Source organism: Sylvia atricapilla, chromosome 14 (genome assembly GCF_009819655.1).
Source record: "Sylvia atricapilla isolate bSylAtr1 chromosome 14, bSylAtr1.pri, whole genome shotgun sequence".
Taxonomy (NCBI): Eukaryota; Metazoa; Chordata; class Aves; order Passeriformes; family Sylviidae; genus Sylvia; species Sylvia atricapilla.
The window spans coordinates 10410470-10437654 of NC_089153.1; the positions used below are offsets into that span (position 1 = coordinate 10410470).

The 27185-nt window shown below is 39.1% G+C and overlaps 1 protein-coding gene across 1 annotated transcript in view; it reads left to right on the top strand.

Moving 5' to 3' along the window:
- SPOCK1 (SPARC (osteonectin), cwcv and kazal like domains proteoglycan 1) overlaps positions 1–27185 on the top strand; it is a 272090-nt gene that overhangs the window by 170734 nt on the left and 74171 nt on the right. The window contains exon 5 of the mRNA XM_066329062.1: positions 14439–14571. Coding sequence (XP_066185159.1) covers positions 14439–14571 — 133 coding nt within the window. The remainder of the gene's footprint in view (positions 1–14438; positions 14572–27185) is intronic.

Consider the following 27185-nt stretch of genomic DNA (forward strand, 5'->3'; position numbering starts at 1 on the left):
GTCAATTCAACAAAACATTTTCTAGCAATGTAAGGAATTGTTCTTGACAAGAAAGTCTCTCACCTCAGAAATGTGAGTAGGATGATAAAAGAGCTTGAATGTAGAATGTGAAAAAGAGAGGTTCAAGCCTTGTCACTCAGGTAGTGTTCTGCATCTTCTGGTGAGTGGGTATTGACTTCCCTTCCCCTGAAAGTCTGGAGGTTTTATTCCTTTCTTTTGGTGTAAATTGAAGAAGAGATTTGATCTCTTCATTAATTATGCCAAATTCACCCACAGTGTGATGGTTATGGCACTCAGCTGGCACTCAGGATTTACTGAGTCTCTACTGCTGTTGTAAATAAATCCACTCCCACGACTTTCCAGCACACCTTTGAGAAGTTAGTCAAATCAGAATGGTGCTGTCATCACCTCCCATCTTCATGGAATGACAAATTTATTTCATGTTAAGTTTGTGAAGAGAGTCAATAACATATAGACAGCTCCAACTGGCTCGAGTATTCAATTATCATTTGTACCTAGAGAAAATAAAAGATTATCTTTCATTACTATCTCTGGAGACAGAGTATGAATTTTCTCCTGGAAAAGTGTTGAGAGATATTTTTTCTCCTCTTTTCATTATTTGGAAGAGACCCAGCATTGCTGCTTTCATATTTTATTTCTAAAATGATAGCTATTAAACACACTGTATTGTGATTTGTGAAAGATGAAATTCTTTGCCTGGGTCTTCACTGGTTTCTGATGAATACCAACTACTAAAAAACACCCCTGGTCTCCTTTATTTTCCATTTCCTGGGACAGTATCTCTAATAAGGAATAATATTGCAAAGTAGACTTTCCCAACAGCCCTCAGTTTATCTTTCCTTCTGTGCATATGAAGAATAGACAATTTCTGTCATTATCTCACATACTTTTCCAGGGAAAGCAAATTCTTCAGAGTGTTCTGAGGACTTGCCACTACACCTGCACGATTCAGGAAGAGAAAAAGCTCATAAATATCGTGAACACTTAGTGATGTGATTACTCTAATTACTGCAGTGTTTTGCTTGCATTTTGCTTTAACTCCAGCAGCAAAACTTGTCATGATGTAAACATTCTCTGGTAGTCACTGTGCATTTCTCCTCTCGAGGTCTTCACTTCAAAAAGAAATTGTTTTGTACCTTAGTGAGGGTTTATGTTATCTCACACATCTGAATGAACACTCCTATGCAATGTCATGCAGTTTTAAAATAAAGAACAATTTTGTACCCAGAGGTTTTCTACAACCATGTCAAATTTTGAAACTGTGTTAACTTTCCAAAAAAAGAAAATACTTCCAAGGGCTAAAACATGCTGTGCATTTCATTGAAATCTCAATTTTCACTGTATTTTAATTGTCCTTCAAACCTAAACTATTGTGGAGCTGATTCTTTTGGGGTCATGGCAGGACAGTCACAACAGTTTTGATTTGGATTAGGAGAGTTTTCTACTACAGCCACAGTTCTGATCCAGACTGAATCAATAATCTGTAAATTCTTCAAGTGGCAACTCAAGTAGAAAAGAATTGTTTTGTAAAGGTCTTGCTGAACATATTTCAAGTATTGCAGTTATGTCACTTTTGCAAGTAAAGTTTTACAAACTTTTCATGAACATTGTTTGCTTTCAAATTTAACATATTTTGTTCAGAATTAACCTTCAGCCTGTCACCAATGCAGATTGCAGCCTTAAGACTTTAGATTCTCTTGCAATTTTGTCAATTTTTCTTCTGTTCCCCCTTTTTTCTATCTCCTTTCACTGGCAAAAAAAATCTTGAGCCTTTCAAATTTTTTGCTTACTAATATTAGTAAGAAACAATGGAGTCTGCTTGGTTTTGTTATTGCAACTGCTACTGTAAGCTTTATTATGATAATATCTAGGAAAATGTTCTCTAATATGCATGGGGAGAGAGAGAGTTGGGAATTTTGCTTCACTGATTTATCTGGCCCCTAACTTTGGTCACCATGCAATCCATCTTCTTTTATTTATTAAACAAAATACACCAGTCTGATTAGTTGGCTGTTTCAATCAGTGATCCTGAACTGTGGGAAACTGATTAACCTTAGCAGTAAAACATAATGTGAGTTTTTTGTTCATTTGTTTAATGAGTTAAGAAGTCAGATGAACAGAGTTGGTTAAAAAGAGATGAAAACATTAATGGAGACCCAAACCTGCTCCTCTAGTCTTGATTCCAGTCCCTTGCTTTGCAATTCAGCAGAGAGAAATACAGAAAACTTTCACATCCTCTGCTTCTTCTTTCATCTTTTTCATAAATTCTCAATTTGTAACTTATTGGCATTTAAATAGATGGTTCATGTTGAACAAAAAGGACACTTTATAGTTTTGTTGCATAAATTATTCTGTCCATTATTCATTGCCCTATGTTGTAATGTGTGTGCCATTATTCTGGACAGCTTTAAATCTCTTTCAAGTCCTTTGACGGATTTTTGTAGTCTTAGCTACCACAGTTTACCCAGAGCCCAGGACTGCCAAGCTGAATTACAGCACGGTCATTCCTGCTTATCACCTCATCCATAGTTAATTTCTTGAGCCTCTGTGTTTTATCTGTGTATAAATTTTTCATTTGCAACAACACTTTATCTTAGCTCAGAAGTCTCAGGGTTTTGTTAATGAGTTTCTTCGTTAGTTCAGAAATTGTTGCTTCATTTTGAACCAGCTGCCTGTATAACAGGTTCATAGTCCTTTTAATAACTCATATGGATGAAACACAATGAGAGCTTTTTCCTTTCATAATGAGTTTCACCCAGGCCTGTGCAGCACAGCAGAAATGTGAGTGCTGAAATGGAAACTCTGCCCTCCTCACAGGCAGGGAGAGAACTGCTCTGACACTGACACCTCAGGATCACCATCAAGATGAGATAAACTCCCTGCAGATGCTTGTCAGGAAATACAGGCTGAAGTTTCAGTGTTGCTGATACTCAGTGTTTAGAGGTCCCTCTGCTAAATTCCAAAAGGTAGAGGAAAAAATGAGGCTCAGTAGAGCGTGAATTAGAAGCACAGTTTCCAATAAAAAAACAGCTTTACAGCTGCTATCATGCAACCCTCAGAGGAAGATTTAACCAGCCTCTGGCTTCCTTTAGATGGAAGGAAATGGGCTCATGAAGGAGGTATCTCAGAGCATGTAAATTCATTTCCAGCTCTGGAAAGAAACAAAAATATTTCGTGTTTTATCTTTGCAAATATGTCCTGCCCTCACCAAAAGTATTATTTACTACTTAGTCCTAAATGTAAATGTACATTTGTACCCTAATCAGTGTACAGACTGAAAATAAGAGAAGAATAGGCTGTAAACAAATGAAATGGGAGAATGATTGCTTAGGTAATCTGAAAGAATTTTAGGAAGATATAGGACATAGCTAAATTCATGATTGCCTCTTGGGCATTGTGGAAAGCAGAAAGATAATGTGCTCTGGTTTGCAGCTGGGAAAGGGAGGATATGGTTAAAGAACAACTCCAGATAACAAACGTAATGACAGGGAAACAGCAGCAGAAAAAGGAATAAGATGATGTGAGAAGAAATACTGGATATTTGGTCTTGACATAGTGAGCTTCTAATGTGGACAAGATGTTCCTGAGAGGAAATGGCAGTAATAGTGCAAAGAGATAGAAGGATAAACCAGGGAGGACACCTATAAAGTTTCTCAGACTTCCAAGGACTCAAGTGTAGAAGGGTAAGAAGACTAAACTATTACCGGTAAAGCGCCAAAATGACATGGAGATACCATTTAGAGAGAATATAATACTTAATAGGATACATCCTAGCAGAGAGGAAAAGAACAGGCAGGAGTAGATGAGGAAATAACTGCTTCTCCAAGAGGCCTCATTCCTCTGGTTGAATGAAGCAGAAGAAAGTTTCAGAAGTAGGAGGGAAAAATTATGAGGAAAAGGAGATTGAGGGGGAGGAGGTTAGGGCAAAGTGGTCAGGCTGAAAGATTGGAATTAAAATAGTTAAATACAACAGTGAGTAAGAAAGGATACTGCAATTTTTCCTCCAATTTTATAAAATTTTCCTTGAAACAGCTGACCAGATCTTGGGAAAATAGGGCTAGAGGAGAAAGTCAGCTAAGCCAGTCAGGCAGAAGGTAGAGCACAGTCTGCAGGATTTGAGAAAAGAAAAGTGTTTTTGAAGAAATGCAACAACATTTGGAGGAAAAAATGGTATTAATTTACAGTGATAAAAAATCTGTGCAGTCCCTAGATTTCCCTAGCTAGATTTCCCTAGCAGCAGAGAAACTGTGAAAGAATAAGAATGGAATCCAAGGAATCAGTATTGAGTAGCTGAAGTGAAATTTGGGTTTCAAGAAGTAAGGTGGTACATCTTAAACCAACAACACCCAAAACTGATTCCTGTGTAGTAACTTAGCAGCACTTTTTTTTTTTTAAAAAAAAACCTGGTAAAGTCCCAAGTAATGTTCTGCTTTCTATCTAAATATGCCACTGATTGGGTCTTACTTTTTCACACAGTAAAATCAGCTTTTGAGGAAGCAGCTGTAAAATGCTGAAACTATCAAAGTGATAAGTGACTAGCTACTTTGCCTTTTAACACCACCTTAACCTCCATGGCAGAGGGGCGTGTGGAGCTACAAGGCCAAAGAATATGGGAAGAAGGGATGGTTTGTGATCCACAGGTGCTGAGCTTCGTGATTCAAGGTCACGGCAAAGTGAGACCTTGAACACTCAGTGGAAGTACCTCATGAAATGTGTATCTTGCAGTTTCTGCAAATATGTCAATTGAATTCATCTTCAAATTTTACCCAAAGGTGTGTTTCACCGTGTGCTGCCCCTACACTGGATCATGTGCATTCAGTTTGTATCATAAATTAATGTGATTATGTAAATCCTGTCCAGCAGTTGGGACCTTCCTGAAGCTGTAGTCACCTTTCATTAAGACACAGCCTGACAAAAGATCTGTTAATGTTTCTGATGGCCTCATTTGAGAAGCTGGCAGGGGTATGGATGTTATGAGCTCCATCTCCAGCATCCAATAACCAGGCAGACAGCACTGAATATGGTGAGAAACTCAGCAGAATGTTTAGACATTCATAGAACTGAGCTCTATAAATCAGCAGTGCTGAATAAGCAACAGGGGCATTAGCCTATTTAGATGCTAAAAAGGATGGGATTTTAAAATTACTCAGCTCCTTATAGTATTTATAACAGGTTTAGTTTGCATGCACTTCACTAACATTCATTTTATTCTGACACAGGAAACTGCATTCTGATTATTTCCCCAAACCTACCTTGAATAGTGAATTTTGACTACACTCTGGAGGTAGCTTTGGGATTGATTATTTTTTTTAATTGTCTGTTGTTTGACAAGCCAATTCTATTCAGAAATCACACATGAATTCTTAGGTAATCGATGCTAATTGTAAAAATCCTCAGCAGCTTAATCTGCTGTAGCTTTCTTGAGAATTTAATAAGCCTACCTCATAATAAAATGTGTCAGAAGGGGCAAATATTTTGCTAGCACAGCTTGTAAGTGATTGTTTGAACCATGGTGCCAAATATTCACAGAACAGGAGTACTGTGCAGTCATTTTTAAACAGAAACATTTGATTTAGTGCCTTAAGGGCAAGAATTTCTCCTATATTTTTAAAATTCATTTACTTTCTCATCCCTACTAGCAAAATGGCAATTTTTTTTTTCTGAGGATTGCATGTTATTTGCCTTAGGATAAGCAAAAGCAACATAATGAAGCAGAACACAGCTGAGCTGTCTGAAGATGCTGGGAGGGGGCAGTATTGATTTTCTCCCTTGCAGTTACGAAGTGACAAAAAGATTTCTGAACTTCTTGCTTCAGAAAAAAATAAATAAATAAACCACCACACCAAACTCCCAAATTTTGAGCAGTGGGGTCTTTTAGAATGTAGAATTAAGGGTTGTGTTGGGTGTGATGGAATAAATTGGGCTGGGTTATAAAGTGAACCGAAGGCCATGGAGCTGAGCAGGACCCCAGGGTGGGTCTGTCACCTCCTTAAGTCCATTCCTTAGTTCCATTCTGCCAAACTGCTGAATGTCTGGGGAGACATGAGACATCAAAACTTGGATGGTGCTAAACTTCACAGACCTCTGCATTTGGCCAAGACTGAGGATAGTTTGAAGCTATTCTATCCTCAGCTTCTGCGAGATTCATGGGTCATGTTGGAGCTTTAAAGTGTTATTAAATGCTGCCAAGAAATCTGCCTTGAATTTTAGCCTTACTAAGTAACCTGCACCTGTGTTTGCACAGCTATGCAGGGTTCAACACTGGAGCTATAAATATGAGCTGGAGCAGGGAAATGATGGGAAATGTCTTCTCTGCCAGGTTTGGTGAAAACAAATTTAAACCTGTCTAATTGCATGAAACAGGGCACAGTGAGGGAGGATCAGCTTTCCTCCCCAAACAACTTGACAGCTCAAATTAATCTCACGCACAATATCGGCAATTCAGCTTCCTTGGACATCTTGGCAAGTTCTGCCAGCAGGAGGAGGCAGACCTGATCAGTGCATTATTTTAATATCAAAGTAATCAGATGCTGGGCAGAGAAAAGCTTCCTTTATCCTTTTAAAATGTATTCTTCTTTGGTAATGGGGGGGAAACCAATCAGCTGTCCTAGAAGGAAAGAGGGCCAGTGCTAAAGAAAAGGTAGTACATTTGCTGCACAGTTCACCTTGAAGTGCTTGGTGCCAGGTTCTTGCAGCTCTTCCAGCATGTGAAATCCAGGACTGCTGGAGATTCCTGCAAACCGAGGAGTGGTGAATAAGATTTCAGCTTTAATTACAAACTTCCTGCTATCTCCCCTCTTTCTTTGAAATTCAAGGCACTTCATTTTATTTTTACACAGTTCGGTGTCTGAGATTCCTTTTTATGTTAGTGGGAAAATAACGATGAAAAGAAAAATAATTCTCTTATGAAAATTCATGAGAACAGGCAGTGTTTAGAAGCTGTGTTATTTATTCAGAAGAGCACAATGACTTTTAAGAACACTGGGATTTTATGTTTGTGTGGATTTTTTGGTTTGGTTCTTTTCCTTTGTGTACTTTGCCTGTTTTCATACCTGTGCAGCTGTTGAGCATATGTATTAGGTCTAAATGTTGAAAATCATTTAGAATTTAGATTACAAAATTTATTGCCTATAAGTGCGATAATCTGTTAGCTAAGACTGTAAGTGGAATTTTCAAACACCGTATTTATGTATCGAAGTGCTCAAAGGCAGAAATCCCTGGGCTTGTCTAATGGCCTTAATAAGCAACCATTTTTAGTCCAGGAATAAGTAAAGCCAGAACTAACATCTCAGACAGATACTGGTACTGAGACCTTGATACTGTGCAGAGCAGGCTGTCCTGGCAGTTTAAGAATATCCATATTTGAATGATGTATTATATCTGTTTAGACACAGACCTTGCTGCTTTCTGAACAGCCTTGCTCCAGACAAGGTTGGTTCTTGGTTCTCTGACTGGTGTTGCTGGATCTCAGGAGTCACCTGCAGCAGCTGCATCACCTCAATCAAACTCACCAGAGTTTTTCTGACCTTGCAGGCCCTCAGAATCTGTGTCAGCTTTTCCAAGTTATTTCTTCCTTTAAAACACAGAGAAACTTTAAAAATAAAAAGATTCCTTCATCTTGCAGAACCAATAACCCTGAGGAGCCTGGGCCCCCAGGCCCTTTGTTCTCTTTCCAGAGCTGGTTGCCAGCTGGACCTAGTGGGATCTGTGCAAGAATCTTCAGGGCATTTTCCCTGCAAGATGTGTCAGGGGGTGTTCTTGCAAAACCTACACTGTAGAACATCTTTCAACCTTCCCTACATCAGCTGACAAGTTCCTTCTGGAATGTTGTTTTCCTGGTGCTTGTTTTATAACGTCTTCTTACTGTTGGTAAGAAATAGAGGCTGGACTCTTCTTCTTCCCTTGGAAAAACAGGCTTTTCATTTCACTGGAATGACACCTCGTTCACTTTCACTTCAACACTTGAGGTTTTTGCTGTAACTCTTCCCTAAATTTGTCATCTCTAACTCTGTCTTCTGAGTACCAACTGCTTTCTGGGAACACTCCAATGTCTACTGGTTCTCTCTGTACAGACTTAATTCCCAATATAATCCCATCAGTGTCATTGTTTGAAAGAACAGCAAGTAAGGAGAGTATCCATTCGCTGTGGGGCCAGTTCTTGAATGAGTTTCATTCTGCCAGAAGAGTCCCCAGCCCTTCCCAAGCCCTCATTAAAACCTTTGCACATCTACCAGTGAGCAGTGGCCTTTTTATTTCTTCTGGCTCTTTTAAGCCAGATCTGCTGGGGAGAAGATATAAAGGCAGCAAGAGAAAGCAAAATCAGTTAGGTGAAATTATTTCTTTGAATATTGAAATCAGGGAAAGTGGTACTTAGTACAGTGGAACGATGCTGAAATGCAAGGCTGCATGTTGTTATTCTTTGTATCTGAAAGTGTAAAACCCAGGTGGAGAAATTGCTGTAATCATATGTCTGTTCTCATTTTACAGTGTTTATATTAAATAAAGAGTCTGTATCAGATTCAATAGCATAGTAACTTTTTTCAAAGTAATATGTGTAGACTATTTTCTTCACAAATCTTGACTGGTAGTGGCTCAAGGTATACACAGCTCTTGTGAAAAAATATGAAAGGTTCTAGAAATGAGGCCAAGCTCTTAACTCTAACAGAATACCAAAATGATACAAAGAGAGAAGAGGACATTGCCATTTATACTGGCAAATTTCAGGTTTGTCATTCTTTTCCTTGAGAACAAGAGAAACAACTTATGCAAAGGAAAGATAAAAGCAGGCAGGCACTGCTGGCTTTATCTTCAGTGTGATAAGCTTCCTTCAGGGAGACATGAACAAACTATGCATGAGGCATGGAGGAGACAGTACAGACAGTACATTTTAAACTGTTCCCTCTGTGAACTGCTCCAGCTTCAGGAAGCCATTCAAGTTTGCTGTCAGAGCTCCTTCCAGCTTCTGGAACCAGCTCTGGTGCACTGAACTTTTCAATTTTGTTTTAATAGAGCTTAAAATAGTTTAATGTGACTTAGGAATTTTGGTTTGATTTAAGGTCCAGAAAGAAAGAAGGATGGATGGAGTTAATCCTAATCTTGAGGAATGTCTGTGAGAGCCATCATTGAAAACTCCAGTACATAACTCACAGACGCCCAAAGACAGGTTTACCTGGAGAATCCTGGCAGTGGGTGGCCCCTCCTGTGGGTGCCTAACTAAAACCTGCCTTCCAGGGAACTGGCAGACCCCAAGGATGGTGACATGGCTGTTGCTTCATGGGAGAAGTTTCTGGAAGAGACTGTTGGGAAGAGACAGCCTTTGCTGCCTCAGCCCAGCTGGGAGTGGCAGTCAGTAAAAGTTCAGTGGCACCAGTTTGTCTCCATTAAATAGTTTGGTTTTGTCAAGTCAGTATTGTGTACATTGCATTCTATCAAAAAAAAAAAAAAAAAAAGCCTGACCAGCTCAATACTTTTCCAATAGGACCTGAAATAAGTAGTGGTATGATTTTAAGCCCAGAAAACACGATAGGTGTAAGTAATTTATAACATGAATTGAACCAAATTCTATGGTTGTGTAACATCTCTGAAACACCAAGTTAAAGAACAAGAAGAGACAGTACCAATCTCACTATTTGTTTACCTGATACTTTCTGTCAAAAGACATTGTGTAACTTATTTGTTGGGGTTTTTGAGAAACTTTCTGGTGTTATTTGCAGCAGACCTTTGAAAACTCACCTAACAAAATCTTCTTTGGGTAAAATGTCTTTTTCTTGTCCAGTAAAATTACCAAATATGTTCTGAAGGAGAAAATTCTATTTACTGTCTGCTTTATCCTAAAAGTTTGTCAGGACTTTCAAAACAACAGCTTTCCAAAGGAACCTGATTTGTGATTGGATTCAACCCATCAATGCTTAATCTGCTAATTTACTATATGTGTATTTGGGAATAGCTGATCTTGAAGCAGAGTAACATACTCTTGATATTGTACATTTTTTTTTGTAATGAAAAGTCTGAATATGCATCAAATATAAAAATTAAATGTAAATAAATCAAACTTTAAACGTTAAAAAACAAAACATCATTTTTTTTGTGCAAGTACCTGTACTTTGACCCCTGGCTCTGCCACAGGTTATTCCCATATATGCTCCTCTGTACTGTTCCTGAAAAAAACTGTTATCAGACAGATACAAAGATTCCCTGAATAGCTCAGCCTAGGTCATCCAGCCAAGGGTTGGTCAGCAATTAAGGCTTTTCATCTGGGGGTTTGGTTGCTGGTTGGTTTTTTTAATCTGAGTCAATTTAAGGTGTTTTGCTGGATCAAAGGCACAGTTCAAACTCCCCAGCAGGGTCTCAGTGCCCAGAGCTGATGCCCGAACAGGGCTGGGTGATTCCCATCCTTGGGGCTGCCAGCTGCACCCAGCTGGGGCTGAGCTTGTGTCTGCCCAGAGTGCACCTGGAAGCCATAAAATCTGGAGTGGAGCCACTTCTCCTGGAGCTTCTGAGGTCCTTTGAGCGTGGCTGAGTTGTTGAGGTTGGAAGCCCAGTGCTGACGTGCAGGTGTGGTGGCTCTGGCTGCCCCGAGCTGCCACGAGCTGGCCTGGCATCTGTCCTGGCTGGTGGCATCTGCCAAGCCTCAGGCACTGTCCCTGCCCCTGTGCAAGCCAAGCAGATGTCAGTGGACTGCTGCAGTGTGTGCTGAGCAGTGTGTCTGTGAGGAGTCAGGAACTCGAGTCGCTGTGCGTTCTCCCTGTGTGAACTGTGAATGCTTTAAACCGCTGAGATTGCTTGGGCTATTAAAATACCAAGGGGCTGAATTCTGTAAAACTTACCATCATTCTTCTGTCTTTTGGTGCATTGCTTCACCAGTCTGCAAAGCAAAAGCAGGCAGGGTTTACCTATAAGCCTTAATACCTGACCAAAACATTCTTGTGTTCCAGCTTCTGGAATAAAGAAAATAGTAGTAGATCCTTTCAACTCCGAGTCTTAAAGCAGGATTAAATTTGGTTGTCAGAAAAGGAAAAAAGGAAAAAAAAAAATGCCTAATTTGCTTTGGCCTGCCTTGCTCCTGACACATTCATTCCAAACCAAGATGATTAGCATAGCAGAGCATTCCCAGAGTATGTGAATGTGCTCTTCCATTGAGGGGATTTGCTGGCTGGCTGCTTATGGCAGCCAGTGTTCTTGTCTAGGTTTTAATTTGTTTGTTTGTATGTTTGATACGCTGTTAGGAGTTACAGGATTGAAAAGCTTCCAAAAGTCCTGTCCAGCCTCTCAAAACATGACTGCAGAAAAATACATTTGTTTGTGGAAAATAGGTGTTCCTTTTACAAGACAGGTGCTCAGCTGTGGTTTTGGTGGGGGTGTGAAACTTGGGTATCCAGTTGAAACTTTCAGCTGTTGCTCACTTGGCCAAGCTGACAAAAATTACTTTTGACTTGCTCCAAATACAGTGGCACTTTGCACTATCGTTTTGGAAAAACATACAGCTTGAAAAGAATATATTAATTTTTGAAAGCCAGACGGTTTCTTGCAACAAAAATGGCTGCTGTGCTACCAGTTCCATGCACCTGCAGGAATGAGGGAGCTGCAGATTTCTTGCAGCATTCCCTGCCTCATTACACATATTATATAAAGTGCTACTAAAATTGTTTTGGTTTTGTTTCAAATTAATGAAATGCTTGGAGATCTACTCCACTGTAAATTCTTATTATTAAACATCATTCTTTCAGATAATAAGCTTTCTTTTATTATCAAAAGAAGATCCTGAAGATGAATGTGGGGATTAGGAAGAGTAAATACTTCTTTATTGTCTGCAGGTGAAACACAGCAAGGTGTTGTCTCAGAGGAAACTGTTGTGGTCCCCAGCTGAGGGGACACACCAGGCTTGGTGTTGTGTTCCAGCCAGCTGCTCTGAGAGCAGAGCTCAGGCCTAAAGCTCTGCCTGTTCTTTATACTCTCAGTAAAGTGATGGAAAGGGCCCCCAGGCTCGATGAGCTGCTGGAATGGCTTGAAACAATCAAATTTAATTTCTTTTTTTCTTTTTTTTTTAAGTGATGATGGGAAAATGGAAAACATTATCAGCTCCAGCAGAATTTTCCAATAGGAATTTGCTTTGCAATATGAATCTTGAAGGAATCAAAGAAAGATTAAATCACTTAAGAGCAAGGGGGTGTAAGGCTGTGCAGAGATGGACAAGCAGCCCTGCCCTGAGTGGACTTTTCTTTTAATATTATAGTGTAGAATATCTGATGTAGTGTGGTTCACAAATACTGTACAATGTGTTTTATACTTACCAGTCAGATCCTGTGATTTTTTAGGCATCAGTCTAGCTAAGAACTGCAATATATTTAATTTTGATGAGGTGCTCGTTAGTTCACTCACTCCCCTCCATCCTCCACGCTTCGTGGCTAATGGCTTTCATGATGATGGCACTAAATCACACACTTCAAGTTTAGCATTTCTTGGCTGTTTTTCTATAACTAATCCTAAAATGTTCTTCTTAACAATTTTGTCTATAGCAAAGGATCTATCTTTTGAGATTGCGGAAATTACTCAGTGAAAAGTCTGCTTTATGCTGTGACCTTCTGCAGGAAGGAGAAGCACAACTCCTTTCATATTTGTCTCCAGACTCTGCTCATCAGTATCTACAGTACGACATTCAAACATAATTTTGACTCCGAGTTTGTGCATTTCCAAAAGTGTAGGGTTTTAAGTAAAGTAAAGGAGGAAATTTTCCTGTCAAGCTGAAAAAAACACAAAAGTCATGCCTGTAATCCAAAGAGCTGAAGAAAATAAGATAATCATTACATTTTGATAACGAAGTATGGCTGGGGGCTGCAAAGAAATCAGTTACTGTGGAAAACTTAAATGAACAGTTTGTACAGCCTCAGCATAAGAGATCAGATCCACAGAGCTGCTTTAGGGGGTTCAGAGCCAGTAACCACCCATCCACAGCTTTTAGCAGCTGGTATAATCCTACCTTGGTGAGGCAGAATGCATCTGAAACAGGGAGTGCTGCTCTCTGCATTAAGACTTTTTCAAAATAACAAGGGAATTTAGTCTTGAATACTTGGCTTCTATTTTCATAGTTTATTATATTATTTTTGAATTCCTTCTGTGGACCCAATCTTCTTAATACTACTGTTCATCCCTGAAAAAGGTTAGACTTGAGGAAAACTAGGACTGAGATGAAAGAATAGAATTTATATTATTTAGCAGCTGAATGTGTCATTACATCAGAGTTGGTATTGTGTAGCAAATTGCAAATTGTAAAGAAATTGCTTTAAGAAATATCTGTATGTATTTTTCTAAAACTGTGATAAAGTCACTCAACAGCACATTGAAATGCATTTCTTGCTGAACTGTTATATCTTTTTTTTTTCCTGTGGTACAAGAACAGATGGCAGTTATTTTTCTTACCAGTCTCTGCTGTGATGCTTTGCCTTCCCTTGTAAATGCTTTCAAGTGAAAGACAAGTACACATGACCAAAATGAATCTGCATTGTAGCACTGGATTGGGATTTCTAAAGCAAACTTTTAATCAGCTTGCAGCATTAGGATGGTGATAATTACTTAATGTCCTATCAGTCAAGTAGTTCATTATGGCAGGAAAATAAGCCACTAGTCAGAATCAATGGCACTTTTTGCAATAAGTTTTTGGAGCATATTTCTTTCTTCACAGACATTTTTAATGCAATAATTGAGTATTCTATGACTTGAACACAACTGCAGTCACTCCCCAGGGGCGCACGTTGGTGGATTTGGAGATGCTCTCTGTGACTTTATGGCATTCCTGGAGGGCTGTGATTGATCTGGGAACCTCAGCTGATTGTTCAGTAGCTGCTGTGTCAAAAGGGCTCCTGCCCCTACCAGGACAAAAGTGTTTAGTGATTCTGTACATTGTTATAAGCACAGTATAAATTGCAATGTTTTTTGAAGGATTATGTTTCAAAAGCATTGCTACCTTAGCAATAGTTTGGCAGCTCTGAGAAGGCCTGGTGAAAATGTCCATGAGTACAACCTGGTGGAATGTTGCCTGCATCACCAGAAATGCTGTGTAGCTCAAGAAATGCTGTATTTTGAAGTGAAATCATTTCTAGTTATAAATCTAAATGAAACCACCAAGTGCTGTAAATCTAGGGCTGCCTACCAATTTATGACATTTTAGATTGCCTGGCTGTAATGTAGCATATTATAAAAGCATTGTTAGGAGCTGTGTTTAATTTACTTGCTTTAAATTATGCTTTAGTAGACTTGTCAGTGCTGGGTTAATGGTTGAACTCGATGATCTTAAAGGTCTTTTCCAACCGAAATGATTCTAAATTAACGCCGTGCTGAAAATCCGGCTTCATTCAGAGAAGCTCTAACTCTTCTGTTTTACACAAACTTCTCAAAAACCGTGATGTGTCTTTATTTTACAGCCTTCGACAAAAGAAAGGCAGCTTGCCCCAGAAGCACTGGGCTGGAGCAGCCAACATAGCCAAGTGCAAGGTGTGCCCTGGGGCACATCCCAGCGCTGTCTGCGGCTCCGATGGACACACCTACAGCAGCAAGGTGAGCTCTGCACTCCAGCAGCATCCCAGGGCTCAGCTGGGATGTGGGGAGAGATCAAACACCTCTTGTTATTGAATACTGTTAGGAAGTATTCATTTACACTCTTCGTTTGTCTAGGAATATCTTTTTTGTGTATAAAATGCTGATAAACGTAGGCTTGACAAACAGTAAATCAGAATGCCACATCACAAGTCACAAATAACTTTCCTGTTTCATGTTTCTCTAAACAGCCTGTCCTCTTAAGGAAGTAGAGCACTTTTAGTATTGATGATAGAACTGAAAAAAAAAAAAAGTTATTTGATGGGATTGACTTGGTTAGAAAAGAAGATTTGGGCATAGTTTGTTGGGGTTTTTGGTTTGGTTTGGTTTGGTTTGGTTTGGTTTTTTGGGTTTTTTTGGGGTTTTGTTTGGGGTTTTTCTGTTGGGTTTTTTTGGAACTTGGTCTCCAAATCATGAAACTTAGCAGAATCATTCTTCAGTGATGGATTTATTTTTAATTGTCTCTTTTTCCCCTAGACTGCATGGGTAACATATTACAATTCATTTACCCCGTGGTTTTAATAGGCTTGTGTGCCAGATGCAGCATATATGGTACCATAAAAAAACTCCCATAACCCAGTGGGGATAAATTGACTCATTGTTATCCTGAAAATACGATCACCTTAGGGCTTGACTCAATAAAAGAAAATGTCTTCACAGCCATTCAGCATTCCAGATCTCCCATTAGCAAATAAAGCCTTCCATGCCTTGGATACATGTCCCAAAAACAGCACTTCAGGCACTGCAAAGCATGTTTTGAGGAATACCCTTAAGGTTCTCATCTTCATGCATGCAAAGTAATGTTTGACAGCCAGTAAAACTACCATTTAAAATCCAAAAATAGCCTTCACAAACAACAACAAAAAAACCCCACCACCCACAAAAAAAAAAAATCCAACAAACAATCAGGAAAATAAAGCTATTGGGCAAAAAAAAAATCTCTGCTGTAACAGCTACATTATTTTCTCAGCTGGGCATCTTGAATTCTCCACTTATTAATGGACACAAATATTAAAATGCTGCCATGCCTTGGTAATTTCAGCTTCTCTGCTGTTCTGGCTGAAGGATTTGCATGGCCAGAAGGAGCAAATCAGAGCAGAAACTCTCATCTGTGCACACAGACTGCAGGAAAAATGGCCACATGTTGCCTGTTAAACAAGTTACTCTTTAATACTCTCTAGGAGTGTGCATTGCAGTAATTTAGCTTTGGTTTTTATAGTGAAGATGGTCTCATTTTAAAAACAACTTTTTCTGTCTGAACCCTAGAGTCCATGTTCTGTAGTAAATAGATTTCATTTCATGTTCTGTCATGCTGTTAACTCATTTCTGTGCATCTTACCTGCATCTCTGTTAGTTCCAAATGGGCTTTTGGCCTTCTCTATTTCTCACCATAAAAGATCTAACTGGTTTTCATCAGACATACTGCCAATGTTAGAAATTCACCAAGCCATTGTGATTATGATATAAACCTGAGAGCTACAACAAAGACATGCAACATTTCCTGGTGCTGACATGTTTGACTGCCAAAGAGATACCCCTCAGAAGTAGCCTGTTTGGGTTTTGGGGTTTTTTTCAAAGGAGATTTTTTAAAATATTTATTCTGAAATAACTTTGTCTCATCTTTATTTATTGTATGTTTTACTATCAATTGCTCCTGTCCTAGCAAAATCCAATTATTATTTTTTTTGGAAGATGAATTTTGGTAAATGAGCTGATAATACTTTAGGGAGAGCATGAAAATAAAATGGTATGTGTTAGTATCCTAACAAATAACATTTTTTATGATAAGGAATGATCATGAGTGTCTGATATCTTTTACAGAAAGAACATACTGCTTTCCTCAAACTCACTGTTAGAATTCACCAGACAATGTGATCTCTTTTTCTTGCCTTCGAGTCACTAAAATAAAAGTTTTCTCAGTAATTTTCTTTCACTTGCCAGTGCTGTTGGCAATTATTATTTCTGGCTCTGCAGTGCTGTGATGTTCTAGCATTGACAATGAAAATGCAACGAGGTGGACTCGAGTGTGGGCACTGCTTTGTGCAGGGTTTGTTTGTTGGTCCCTGGCTCTGCCTCTGGTGCGTTGGGAATGTGCAGTGACAAGCTGGGCAAATGGGCAGATTCTTGCTAAGCTTGTAAACAAAAAAATGGAGAGTTTCAGGGGGAAAAAATCTTCTGAAAGTGTATATTGGGTCTGCAATATACCTCTCCTGCAGGCACAGCAGGGGCTGAGGTGGGAGATGGGCTTTGGGTTCCAGTTGCTGGCTTGGCAGAGCAGCATCAAAGGGTTCCAGTGATGACCTGGGGCTGCCATCCTGCAGCAGCAATGTTTGTACCAGGGCTGGCCCTTTCCATGCTTTCAACTGTTGTCTGAGGAGAAAAATGAATGAAAAGACACAACAGAAGTGTGACTGACTGGTCAAATGCAGATGAAACTTGGGTGTCAATAAACGCCCAGGAATTCACATTAAGAAAACACACAGCTGTTAAATACATCTCACAGGCTCTCATTTAGCCATTTGATCCTGGAATAATTCCAGCTGTTTCTCAGGAAATGCTGTAAACCTAGAGGCAAGAATTTCTTCACAAAATCAGGTAAAGTCAACCAAATCAATAATTCAAGGGTTATAGGGGAAAAAAATAACAAAATACAAACTAAAGCTCCATTTATGAGCTTACTGGTTGATGTAGACAGAGGTTCAGGATGTTTAACTCAGCCTTGCATGTTCACCGAGACATGGAACACTTCAGCCCCACAACTAATTTATTGAGGGTTAGTCAAAGGAATCTTTCGTATTTTTAATCTTCCATTGGAATATACTCAGTGGTGTTGATTTCCAACACAAAGACAAATGGTAAAATGCTAAAAATTATGAAAATGCCATGCCCACATCTTGTGCTGCTATGATTTAAGTGCCACCTAAACTATAGGATACACAAGGTAATGAGAACTTTGATGGCTCTAAAGTTGATTTAGCTTCATGTGTGGGAGTTGTACTGCTTAAAAAAATCTCACCACCCTTTAGGCATTAAAACTTTTTGGTTCTTTTCCTGAAATCTTGAAAACTTGATCTGGATTATTGCATCTGCTGTGCACAATTGCTAAAGTGAAAATTGATAAGCCTGTTGAAAATTGATACGGCTGTAGTATGTAGTGCGGTTTTTATTGTTCTAGTTTTGTTTTCCAGATGACTAAGTGTTCTAAGCAATGGGATTCTTCAGTTACATTAATAATTCAGCATTTCTACATGACAAAATTTGAACACAGATGTGGCCTGAATGTACTCAGTCCCTGTACCCTGTTTTCAGCAACTGAAAAATTAGTTTTTTGAACTAATTGCTTGTATTCCTGGAAACTTTATAAATTATCACCCTGTCCTCTGAGCTTTGAACTCTAAGGGGCCTGGGTTTATCAAAGATTTCACTGAGGATTTTCCTAGTTAGTGCTTGAAATGCAGGTGGTTTAAAATGTATGCCATCTCTCACATAATAACTTCATACAAAGAAGTTTCCTGGGTATAACAGTAATTTCTCTATTTAATATTGTGACAATACAAAGCATTTCCATAGGTTATTACAGAGTTTTCAAAGCTCTTTAAGTACTAATGAATTAAGCTTATGAGGTACGTAAGCCCCATAAAGAGCTTGATGTAATTAGTTAATGTTTTTGTGAACAACACATTAAGAAGAGTAACTTTGTAGATGTCAGTTTTACAGGAACTTTAATTAAGCTTGTTAATAAAGCAATTACCTGAACATGACGATGACTGTACTTAACTAGTCAGAAAATGAAAATTAAGATGATCTTAAATTACAAAACATACCACCTCAATGACTAATGGTCCCTTCAAAGATGGAAAGGTACATTGGCATAATTATTATGTTTCTAATTAGGTACATTGTTGTTCTGCAAATTTTAATTAAATCATTGTGAACTAATTAAGTCCATGAGCATGTCTCTTTCTGTTTGAAAATGTAAAAATCATATCCTATTGTCACAACATTAGGTAATAATTTGATATTAAGGGATATACAAGAAAAAGAAAAAAAATTTCCAACAATCTTAAAACAGAAGAAAAAAATAACGACCAGAAAATAATGAGACAGTATTAGTTAAATGTGTGCAATGTGAAGACTGCTGCATTTAATTAGGAGGGGTCTGTATGCAGAAGCACAATTAGCAAATACTTGTTAAAGTGTCTAACTGTTGAGAATCACAGAATTACTGGGTTGGAAGAGACCTTCAAGATCATCGAGTCCAACCCAGCCCTGACACCTCAACTAAACCATGGCACCAGTGCCACATCCAGTCTTCTTTTAAACACATCCAGGGATGGTGACTCCACCACCTCCCTGGGCAGACAATTCCAGTACTTCTCACTCTTAGTGAAAAAATTTTTCCTAATTTCCAACCTATATTTGTCTTGCTGCAGCTTAAGACTGTGTCCTCTCATTCTGTCAGCTGCTGCCTGGAGAAAGAGACCAGCCCCACCTGAGCACAGCCACCTTTCAGGGAGTTTAGAGAGTGACAAGGTCACCCCTGAGTCTCCTTTTCTTCAGGCTAAAAAACCCCAGTGCCCAACCCTTGGCCTCTCCTGATGGAAAACAAGATACTCAGCAAAGGCTCAGCAAGCATTAAGACTTCTGTGCCCAGTTAGATGAAGAGTTAAGTTAAAATCTTTGCTAACTTTTAGCTTTGGCCTGGTTTTGTAAGAGAAAACTACTGAAATAAGAGAGGAGGTGGGGGAAAGGAAAGTGAGACATCACAGGGTATGATTAAATAATTCCATGGGGAAGAAAATCAAGTCATCCTTATGCATCTGCTCCCTGGATACATTTTAAAGATTGTTGGTGGGAGGTACAAGAATAAATTATTCTTTCATATATTTCTTTGTGGATATTGATAGATTTTATGGGATGTGACCATTCTGAATGAACTTTTTACAGGAAGAAGATTTTGCAGCATTGTAACTACTTCCTTATTCTAGTAGCAGATTTTCAGTATTCATCCCTATGTAATTTGACTCCATATGTTACAGGGGGGTTCCTAACTGCAGCAATACATCTGACACGAGGCTTTTAGCACTTTGCACTTTATTCTCCCAGATGACCACTGGGAAACTCCAGAGGACTGCAGGAGAACTAGAGTTGGCCTGATGTTCAGTACCTCTGTATATCCCCTCCTTTGATTCTGGCACATCTGGCTCCTGCATTCCCACGAGGCAGATGTTCCCTCAGCCTCTGCTCTGGGCCAGGGAGACTCGAGTTGTGTAATCCAAAAGCTGTTGATTATTGCATAATCAACTCCTAAATTATAAATTTTGTCTCTCAGAAGGCAAACCAGGCAGAGTTCTGTGCTGTGCATCCAGGGCTGCACAGTTTATTTGGCCTGAAGCATGAGGGGAACAATATTTTTTGATCAAGTGCTGTGTATCCTAAAGACATCCTGTTGTTCATACAGTGTTTTTCTCTGCATGGTCTCTAGGAATGAGCAGAAATTTGGGAATAAGGTAGATCTGTGTTCTCCTGTACCTTGTAATCCATGTCAGTGTCTTAAGATAGTTTAGTGTAAAGGGCATTTTTGCATATGCTTGAAGAATGGCATTTCTCTTTTGGTCAATTAATATGCTTAAAAAAATGGCTTTCTGCCTCCTACAGTCTTTCCAGTGATTCTTCTTAAGGATGTCTTGGCCACAAATTAACAATCCAGGACAAAGATCTGTTCTTTCCCCTGACTGGGGTAACCTTTGTTTCATTCGGAGGGAGCTGGGAAATACCACTTTTGAACTCTGCTCACATAATCATTCAATTCTGCAAATTCCTGAGCTTCCTTTCAAATCCCATTTAGTTCTGTGTTGAAGTGAAGAAGCTTTTGCTTTTCAGTGGTGTCAGATAGTAAATTCAAAATCCCAAACAATGCTCTACCAATTTTACATCCTAACAGGGAAAAAAAATAGCCCTGCATAACCACTCATCTGTGCACTGCTGCTGCTCCTGTGACAGCTCCCAGCTAAAGCCCATGAATATATACATGTTTGCCAGGATTTTTACCTGACAAATTATGAATTGTGAGAACAGCCGAAATAGAGGCTTCTGCAGTGACTCAACAGATAGAGGGGGAAAGGGAAAGAGCTCTGGGCAATTTTCACAGAGTAAAGGGCTGCTTTGTCATATTGCCAGGTTTGAGATTCTGTGAATTAATGAGAAATTGCTGTGGCCCAGGACGTGATGTTCTTGCAGAGACTGCTTGTTGCTACCACTTTAGTCTTTGGAGGAAGAGTCTTCATGAACACAGTTCTACAAACACAGATTGGGGAGAAAGGCAACAAAAAGATGAACAAAGAAAGGAAAAACAAAGCAATAATAAACCTCTTAAAAGAAGATACTGATTCTTTTTGATGGAAACTGGCTGCTTAAACCTCTGTAAAAACTACTGGTCAGTGTTGGAAGGAAATGGGGATTCTTTGGTCCTGCTGAAGCCTGGTGATCTCTGCTGCTGCATAAAAGCAGGACAGAGGAGCATTGGAGGCATTCTGGTGAACAGATTAAAATGGATCACAACCTGGTTTTCTTTTCCCTTGGTATAATCTTTTTTAAGAGAAGGTTACTTTAAATTTTCAGTGCTTTAATTTGTGTTTGAGTCAGTGAGTAAAAAAGGCCTTGACAGAACCCAAAATTTATCCAAAATTGTGTGTCCAAGTTTTTGCAGCTATGAGTTAAGCAAGCTGGTCTAATTGGGGTATGCTGATGTTTATCTCCTTTCTCTAACCTTGCCTAGCAGGGAGAAGATATTTTTAGTTTGTTTTTCCATATTCTAATGTTTCTCAGTCCAGAACAATCTATCCTTGCACAGACTGGGCTCTTTGTGATTAACATACTGTGTCAGTTTCTAAATCCATGTTTTCTCTTTAATTCCTAAATCTGTTATTTTGCCATATTAAGGCTTGTCAGAGTTGAATGTTTTAATTATCAAGTCATGCCTAAAGATTCTGGAGGAGATTACAATTAAACATCTCTGTTAGGTGGATTGCTGCAAGTGGTAATTCTTCCTTCATATTCTTTTGGTAACTTGACTATGGAGAAAAAAACTGCTCTAAACTCCCTTTAAAAATCCTTCTCAATATATACCTGCAGCAGTGATGTATAAATACCATGCTGGGAAAGGCAGTTTGAAAACTGATGCATAAATAAATAAAACAACTTTCTGGTTTCCAACCCACAGCCCCCATCTCTGAGGGACAGGTGAAGCTTCAGCACAAGGCTGCTTCTCTCACATCCAGCTCCCTTAAATTCTGTGCAAACCCATTTTCCCAAATGAGCTGTCTAAAGCATCTGAACGTGCTCATCTTTTAGTGCTGCAGGATTTTGGCCTGGTTGTCTTGAGTTTCATCAGTGCTCAAACAGCACAGTAAACCTGAAATAAATTTTAAAAGAGGAAGTCTGCTCTTTTGACAGTTTTATGCTTTTTTCTATTGTGGCCATTTAAATTGACAAGACTTCATTGATAAGATTCATTTAAATGTATCTTTCTCAAATAGATTAGATTCATATTTACCCACTAAGTGTGTCTAGAACCTAATTAGACCTGCTGCATGATAATGCAGCTCCTCATATTTTCATGTCAGTTGTTACAAAAACACCAAAAAAAGACCTAGGAAGGGACTGAGAGGATGTGTGTGGGGGTGAGTCATACATGTCTAAAATATCATGGCCAAAGTATCCACAAACAACAATATTTTGGGATTTTGTTATGGCAATTTCTAGCATACTAAAATAATTGTAATGTAAATTTATGTTTCATTCTGGTTTTGGTGTTTTGTGGTGGTTTTGTTTCTTTAAAGGGAGGGAAATGACACATTCACTTTCTTTCCATAGCAAGGGTTAATGCTGAAAAAGTGCAGCTTCTTGCAGGGAGTGTGGTTCACATATGCTTTATTCAGAAGGACAAAATAATGTTTGGGATGTCACTGATTTTTCCCCTTCCTGTTTATGAACTTCTGCAGTGTTGAAGACAATGTTTTTATTTAGGCACTCAGGTAAGTGCTGCCAGTAATTAGAAGTCTGAATATGTAACACTCCTGCTGCTGGCTGCTCATTATTCCAAAAAACTCAGAAAAACAATGTTTTTCTAGGGAATGTGTTTAAATATATGTGCTGAAGTCTTACTGAATTAAGTAAAACTGAATCTTATTAGCATCTTGAAAAATGCAGTTCTGTGCCTGTTTTAGGCTGAAAGATGTAGGCCTGTCAGCTGAATTTTACACAGTAAATGAACATCTTGTTTAGAACATCAGTTCTCTAGATTGTCCAAAAGTTATGTTTTTTCCTAGAGTTGGTTATTTCATGGCTGATTTTTTTTTTGGGGGGGGGGGGGGGGGGGGGGGGCGGGGGGGGGGGAGTGGTGTATTTTTCATTCTCATTACAACATTTTCTTAGATTTATAAAATGTATTTTTTGATGAAACATATCACCAGCAATGACTTGCTCGGGCACATTACCCCAAAGGAGGAAACACTAGATGTTGATAAAATAAAAGCAGGACTTGAGGCTTTTTCTTTTCATATGTGTGGAAGGAGCCAGCACTGAGTGACAGAAGACTATGTCCTTATTAATAAGCTTCTACATTAAAATTACAGCAGGAGCACAGGGAGAAAGAAGCAGCAGTGAGTCGACTGTGACTTGTGTACTTTGAGTTACTGTGTCAGTAATAAAGGATGGAGCAAACAATAAAATTCGACCTGTCAGGTTATGCTTCTGAGGGTAGAAGCCTTAAGGCATTTGTAGATGCTTCAGCCAATATGTTAATGTAGGTGATTTGGCAAATTAGATTATTTGAATGATACAGGCTGGTTTGCATTTTTAGTATTCAAAAGAAAAGACTAGAAACTCAAAAGGACTGAAGTCGTAAGGCTTGTTCTTTGTAAGCTGCCTGTTGTCCCTGTATAATAAAGCAGGCAGAGGAGTAGTTTTCAGATGAGATGTTCACAGTGTGTAGAATATGAGTTATTTTAAATGATTTTGTGGGGCATAATTCTTAAACACTGTGTGGGAGGTGCAATGCACATAGTTTCCATTACACACATAAATCTCATCATTATCTTCTTTATATTCTACATCATGCTCAAATGTGCCCCTGTAGTATAACAGGACTGGAAAACACTTCTTGGGGTTGATATTACTCAGTGATTTGTCAGTGTGGCATGAAGTGCTTAAGTGAACACATTTCTCATAGCTGAAAAAATCTGTGCAGTGTAAATGCACAACTAAAGTGGGATTAAATAGCTGTGCACAAAGTAATTCTATCATATTAAATATGTTCAGTTGGTGTTAGAAAGAGATCACATTGATATTATACACATAATATTGAGGAGATTTTGTGATAGTTGTTGCAAGTAGAATGATGTGCATATTTTCCAGTGAAAGCATTTTATAGCATAATGTCAGTCTGAGCTCCCAGAGTTTTCATCAAAATCAGTATTCTGAACTTTCACTGAATCTAAGGCACAATTCAGAGACAAACATCTCTTCACCCTCAAAATATTTGTACCCTGGGCTGGAAATCAGCTGAGAACCTGCCCGAGGATAACTTGCATGTTGAGAGTTCTTCCTGAGTAAATAGGGAGTGTGTTTGGGGAGGTTGGGGGGTGGGGGTGGTGGGCTGTATGGGGTTTTTGGTTTGGTTTAGTTTGGTTTGATTTGGTTTGGTTTGGTTTGGTTTGGTTTGGTTTGGTGGGGTTTTGTTAAAGTGAAGTGGTGGAAGTGGGACAGAGTTATCCAAATCATCAGAGCATGGAGTCACTCAGGCTGCTCTTCTCCATTTTCCCCTCCTTATACCCTGATGTACTCTGTTTTAAAGTGTTTACTCCTTCCAAGAAAATGAAATGGCCGGAGGGAGTTCTGATTGTGGAGGGGCATTGCAGAGGATGTCAAAGGAGGTTTTGGGCTGATGGTCTTAGGAGAGGATCTGTGGGAAGGAGAAAAAACAATGCTGAGAGTAATACAGTGGAAGGGAAAGACATAGGGAACATGAATTCGTAGAAAAATTCGACTCCATTTCACTGTTTGCAGAAAAACTTGAACAAACTGGGCCTGTGCCCACTCACTGGCAATTAGAGAAAAGAAGTGGAATTTTTTTACTCACTGGGGTTTTTTTTCCCAGAGGTAATGCTACATAAAACAGAAACAGAGAGCTCAACTAGTTCAGGATACTTTTATCATACATAGAGGATAGCAAAGAAGCAAATTTAAATTACATGCAGTCATACCTTTGTAATTTTGTTTCCAGATACTTTGAATTGTTCTCCAATGATCTATATTCTTATTTTATCCACTTCAATGTGTTACAGGTAGAAATAAGTATGTAAGGAGAAAGAGTTTGTATTTTTTAATGTTATACTTCTAGTTTGCTGTTCTGTAATTCTAGTATAAACAGTTTCTGCTGCAAATATACTTTTATAATTTTTCCCAGGGGAAAATATTGTATGTGTGGTGTTACATGTGTTTGAGTGTGGCAGATAATCTTCTTGGTAGTGCAAGTTGTGCCTTCGTTGTTGTTACCTGTTCAAACTCAGAAAAGAACATGAAGTGGGTCATTTTGGGTCTAGCTGGCTGTACTCACTTTTTTTTTCCTGGAGATCTTGATGAAAAGGTAGGGAGATAAAGGAGAGATGGAAGTTTCCGAGTTCAGATTTCAGCAGTGCTGTTTGTGAGATCTCAGTGTGAATTTCTGCAGCTGGATAGAGCAGATATATCAAAAGAGTTATGGTAACCTGCATTGTCAGGTAAAAAGCCCCAACTTTTTAAAAATGAGATGCTGGAAACAGAGAACCAAAATGTCTTTTAAAGAAAAGTTTCTTTAGTTCGCACAGGCAGAGTAAGGAGCCTTTAGAAAGTTCAGCAGCTGAATGGAGATGGTGGTGGCTTCCTTCAGTGAGTGATGTAGTCACAGCCCTGTGTTCATCTGCTTTGCATGATGAGAATAAGCTTTAAAATGTAAGACATTATTAATAGAATAGCAGAGGCTTTCAGAGGGGAGAAGGCAATGTTATTCAAGCTGTCTCTTCCAATTCCTGTGTAGGATAGAAAAGACAGGAAACCCTCGTAGGATGCAGCTCTTATCTGGGTTTCTGCCCAGTCTGGCAGAGTTAACCCTGCAGGACCTGTGCAAACAGTTCTCATGTCCTGGGGCAGTACATGGCAGCAGCACACAAATTGTCCCTGCTGGATTGTCTCTCCTGCAAATTATATCTTCCCCTGTCTGAGCTCTTGGGGCTGAACTGAAACTGTTGATGGGGCTCAATCAGCAGGGGAGTATTTTTGTCCTATTCTTCCATGTCTGTCTGCAGCTGTGCACCACATGGTTCTTGAAAATTGGCCTGCAGTCTTAATATTTTGTGTTGAGACACAGAATTCCTTTTCATGCAGACGTGTAATCACACCATATAATACATCTTGTCTGCCACCATACAGTATTTGGCTTTAGGTGAATATTTGGGGTTTATTTTTCTCTATTATACCTGGGCTAACTGAAGTGTTAGGTCAGTCCCAGCTGACTGGAGAGGTGGAATCTGGCTGATTTTAGTAAGTCAGTAGCTGCCCTTCTCCCACATGTGGTAAAGCACACCTTTCTCACACCTCCCTGGCTTAGAATGACAGAGCATAATGTCTGTAAAACCTGGTTTGGCTGTAAATGTGCTGGAGTAGCTCTCTCTCTCCATCAAGCTTAAGGTAGGGATCAGACTGGAAAACTTGAAGCCCACAGTTGGATTTCCAGTAGCAGATCCAGACCATGATATCCTTGAAGCAGAGCCCTGGGGAGTGTGGCATGCGCTCCCCTCACACTGCAGCTCCCTTTGGAGGCTGGGGCAGTGCTCAGCACCTTGAATTTGGGCTGGTGCAGGTGCCAAGTGCTTTGCTGTGAGAGGATATCCAAGGATGGAGGAGATCTTTATATTTTTATAGCCAACAGTTGCACTGTTGGGAGTGAGAGGACCCTCCAGTGAAATAAATAGAACATTGAAAGAAAAGGTTAAAACTGTTTGTGTCCCAACATATTTTAAACCTTGAATTAAGTGTATAATCATTTGTTTAGCCTCTAAATCCAATGGTATCCTCAAACCTGTGGTCATGTTTTGATATGTGTACTGTACTTCTACCTTTTGGATAAGATTCAGTGCATAAATAACTTGCAAGACTTCTTGACACAGGTCATAATCAACAGCCAGTTCTTGGGTTTTATGGGCCACTTCTTGATTTTGACCTAACTCTAATAGACTTGTAAATGGAAGTTCACAAATAAAACTGGCCTGAATTGTTACTACTTCTTTTAGCTGCCTCTCTAAAAGTAACAAATCCAATTAATCAATGGGATTAATTATCTGTGGAAATGACATCATTACCAGGCAAAAGCAACACCAGGACTATCTACACATTTCAAGAAGAATATCTGAAGATGTAAAATTGAAATCTGCAGAAAGTACAAAATAATTAATTTCATTCACAGGGGTTCTTACTGGGGAATGTAGATGCACTGTATGAAAAAACCTGTCTTATTAAATACCAATTCGATTAGATAA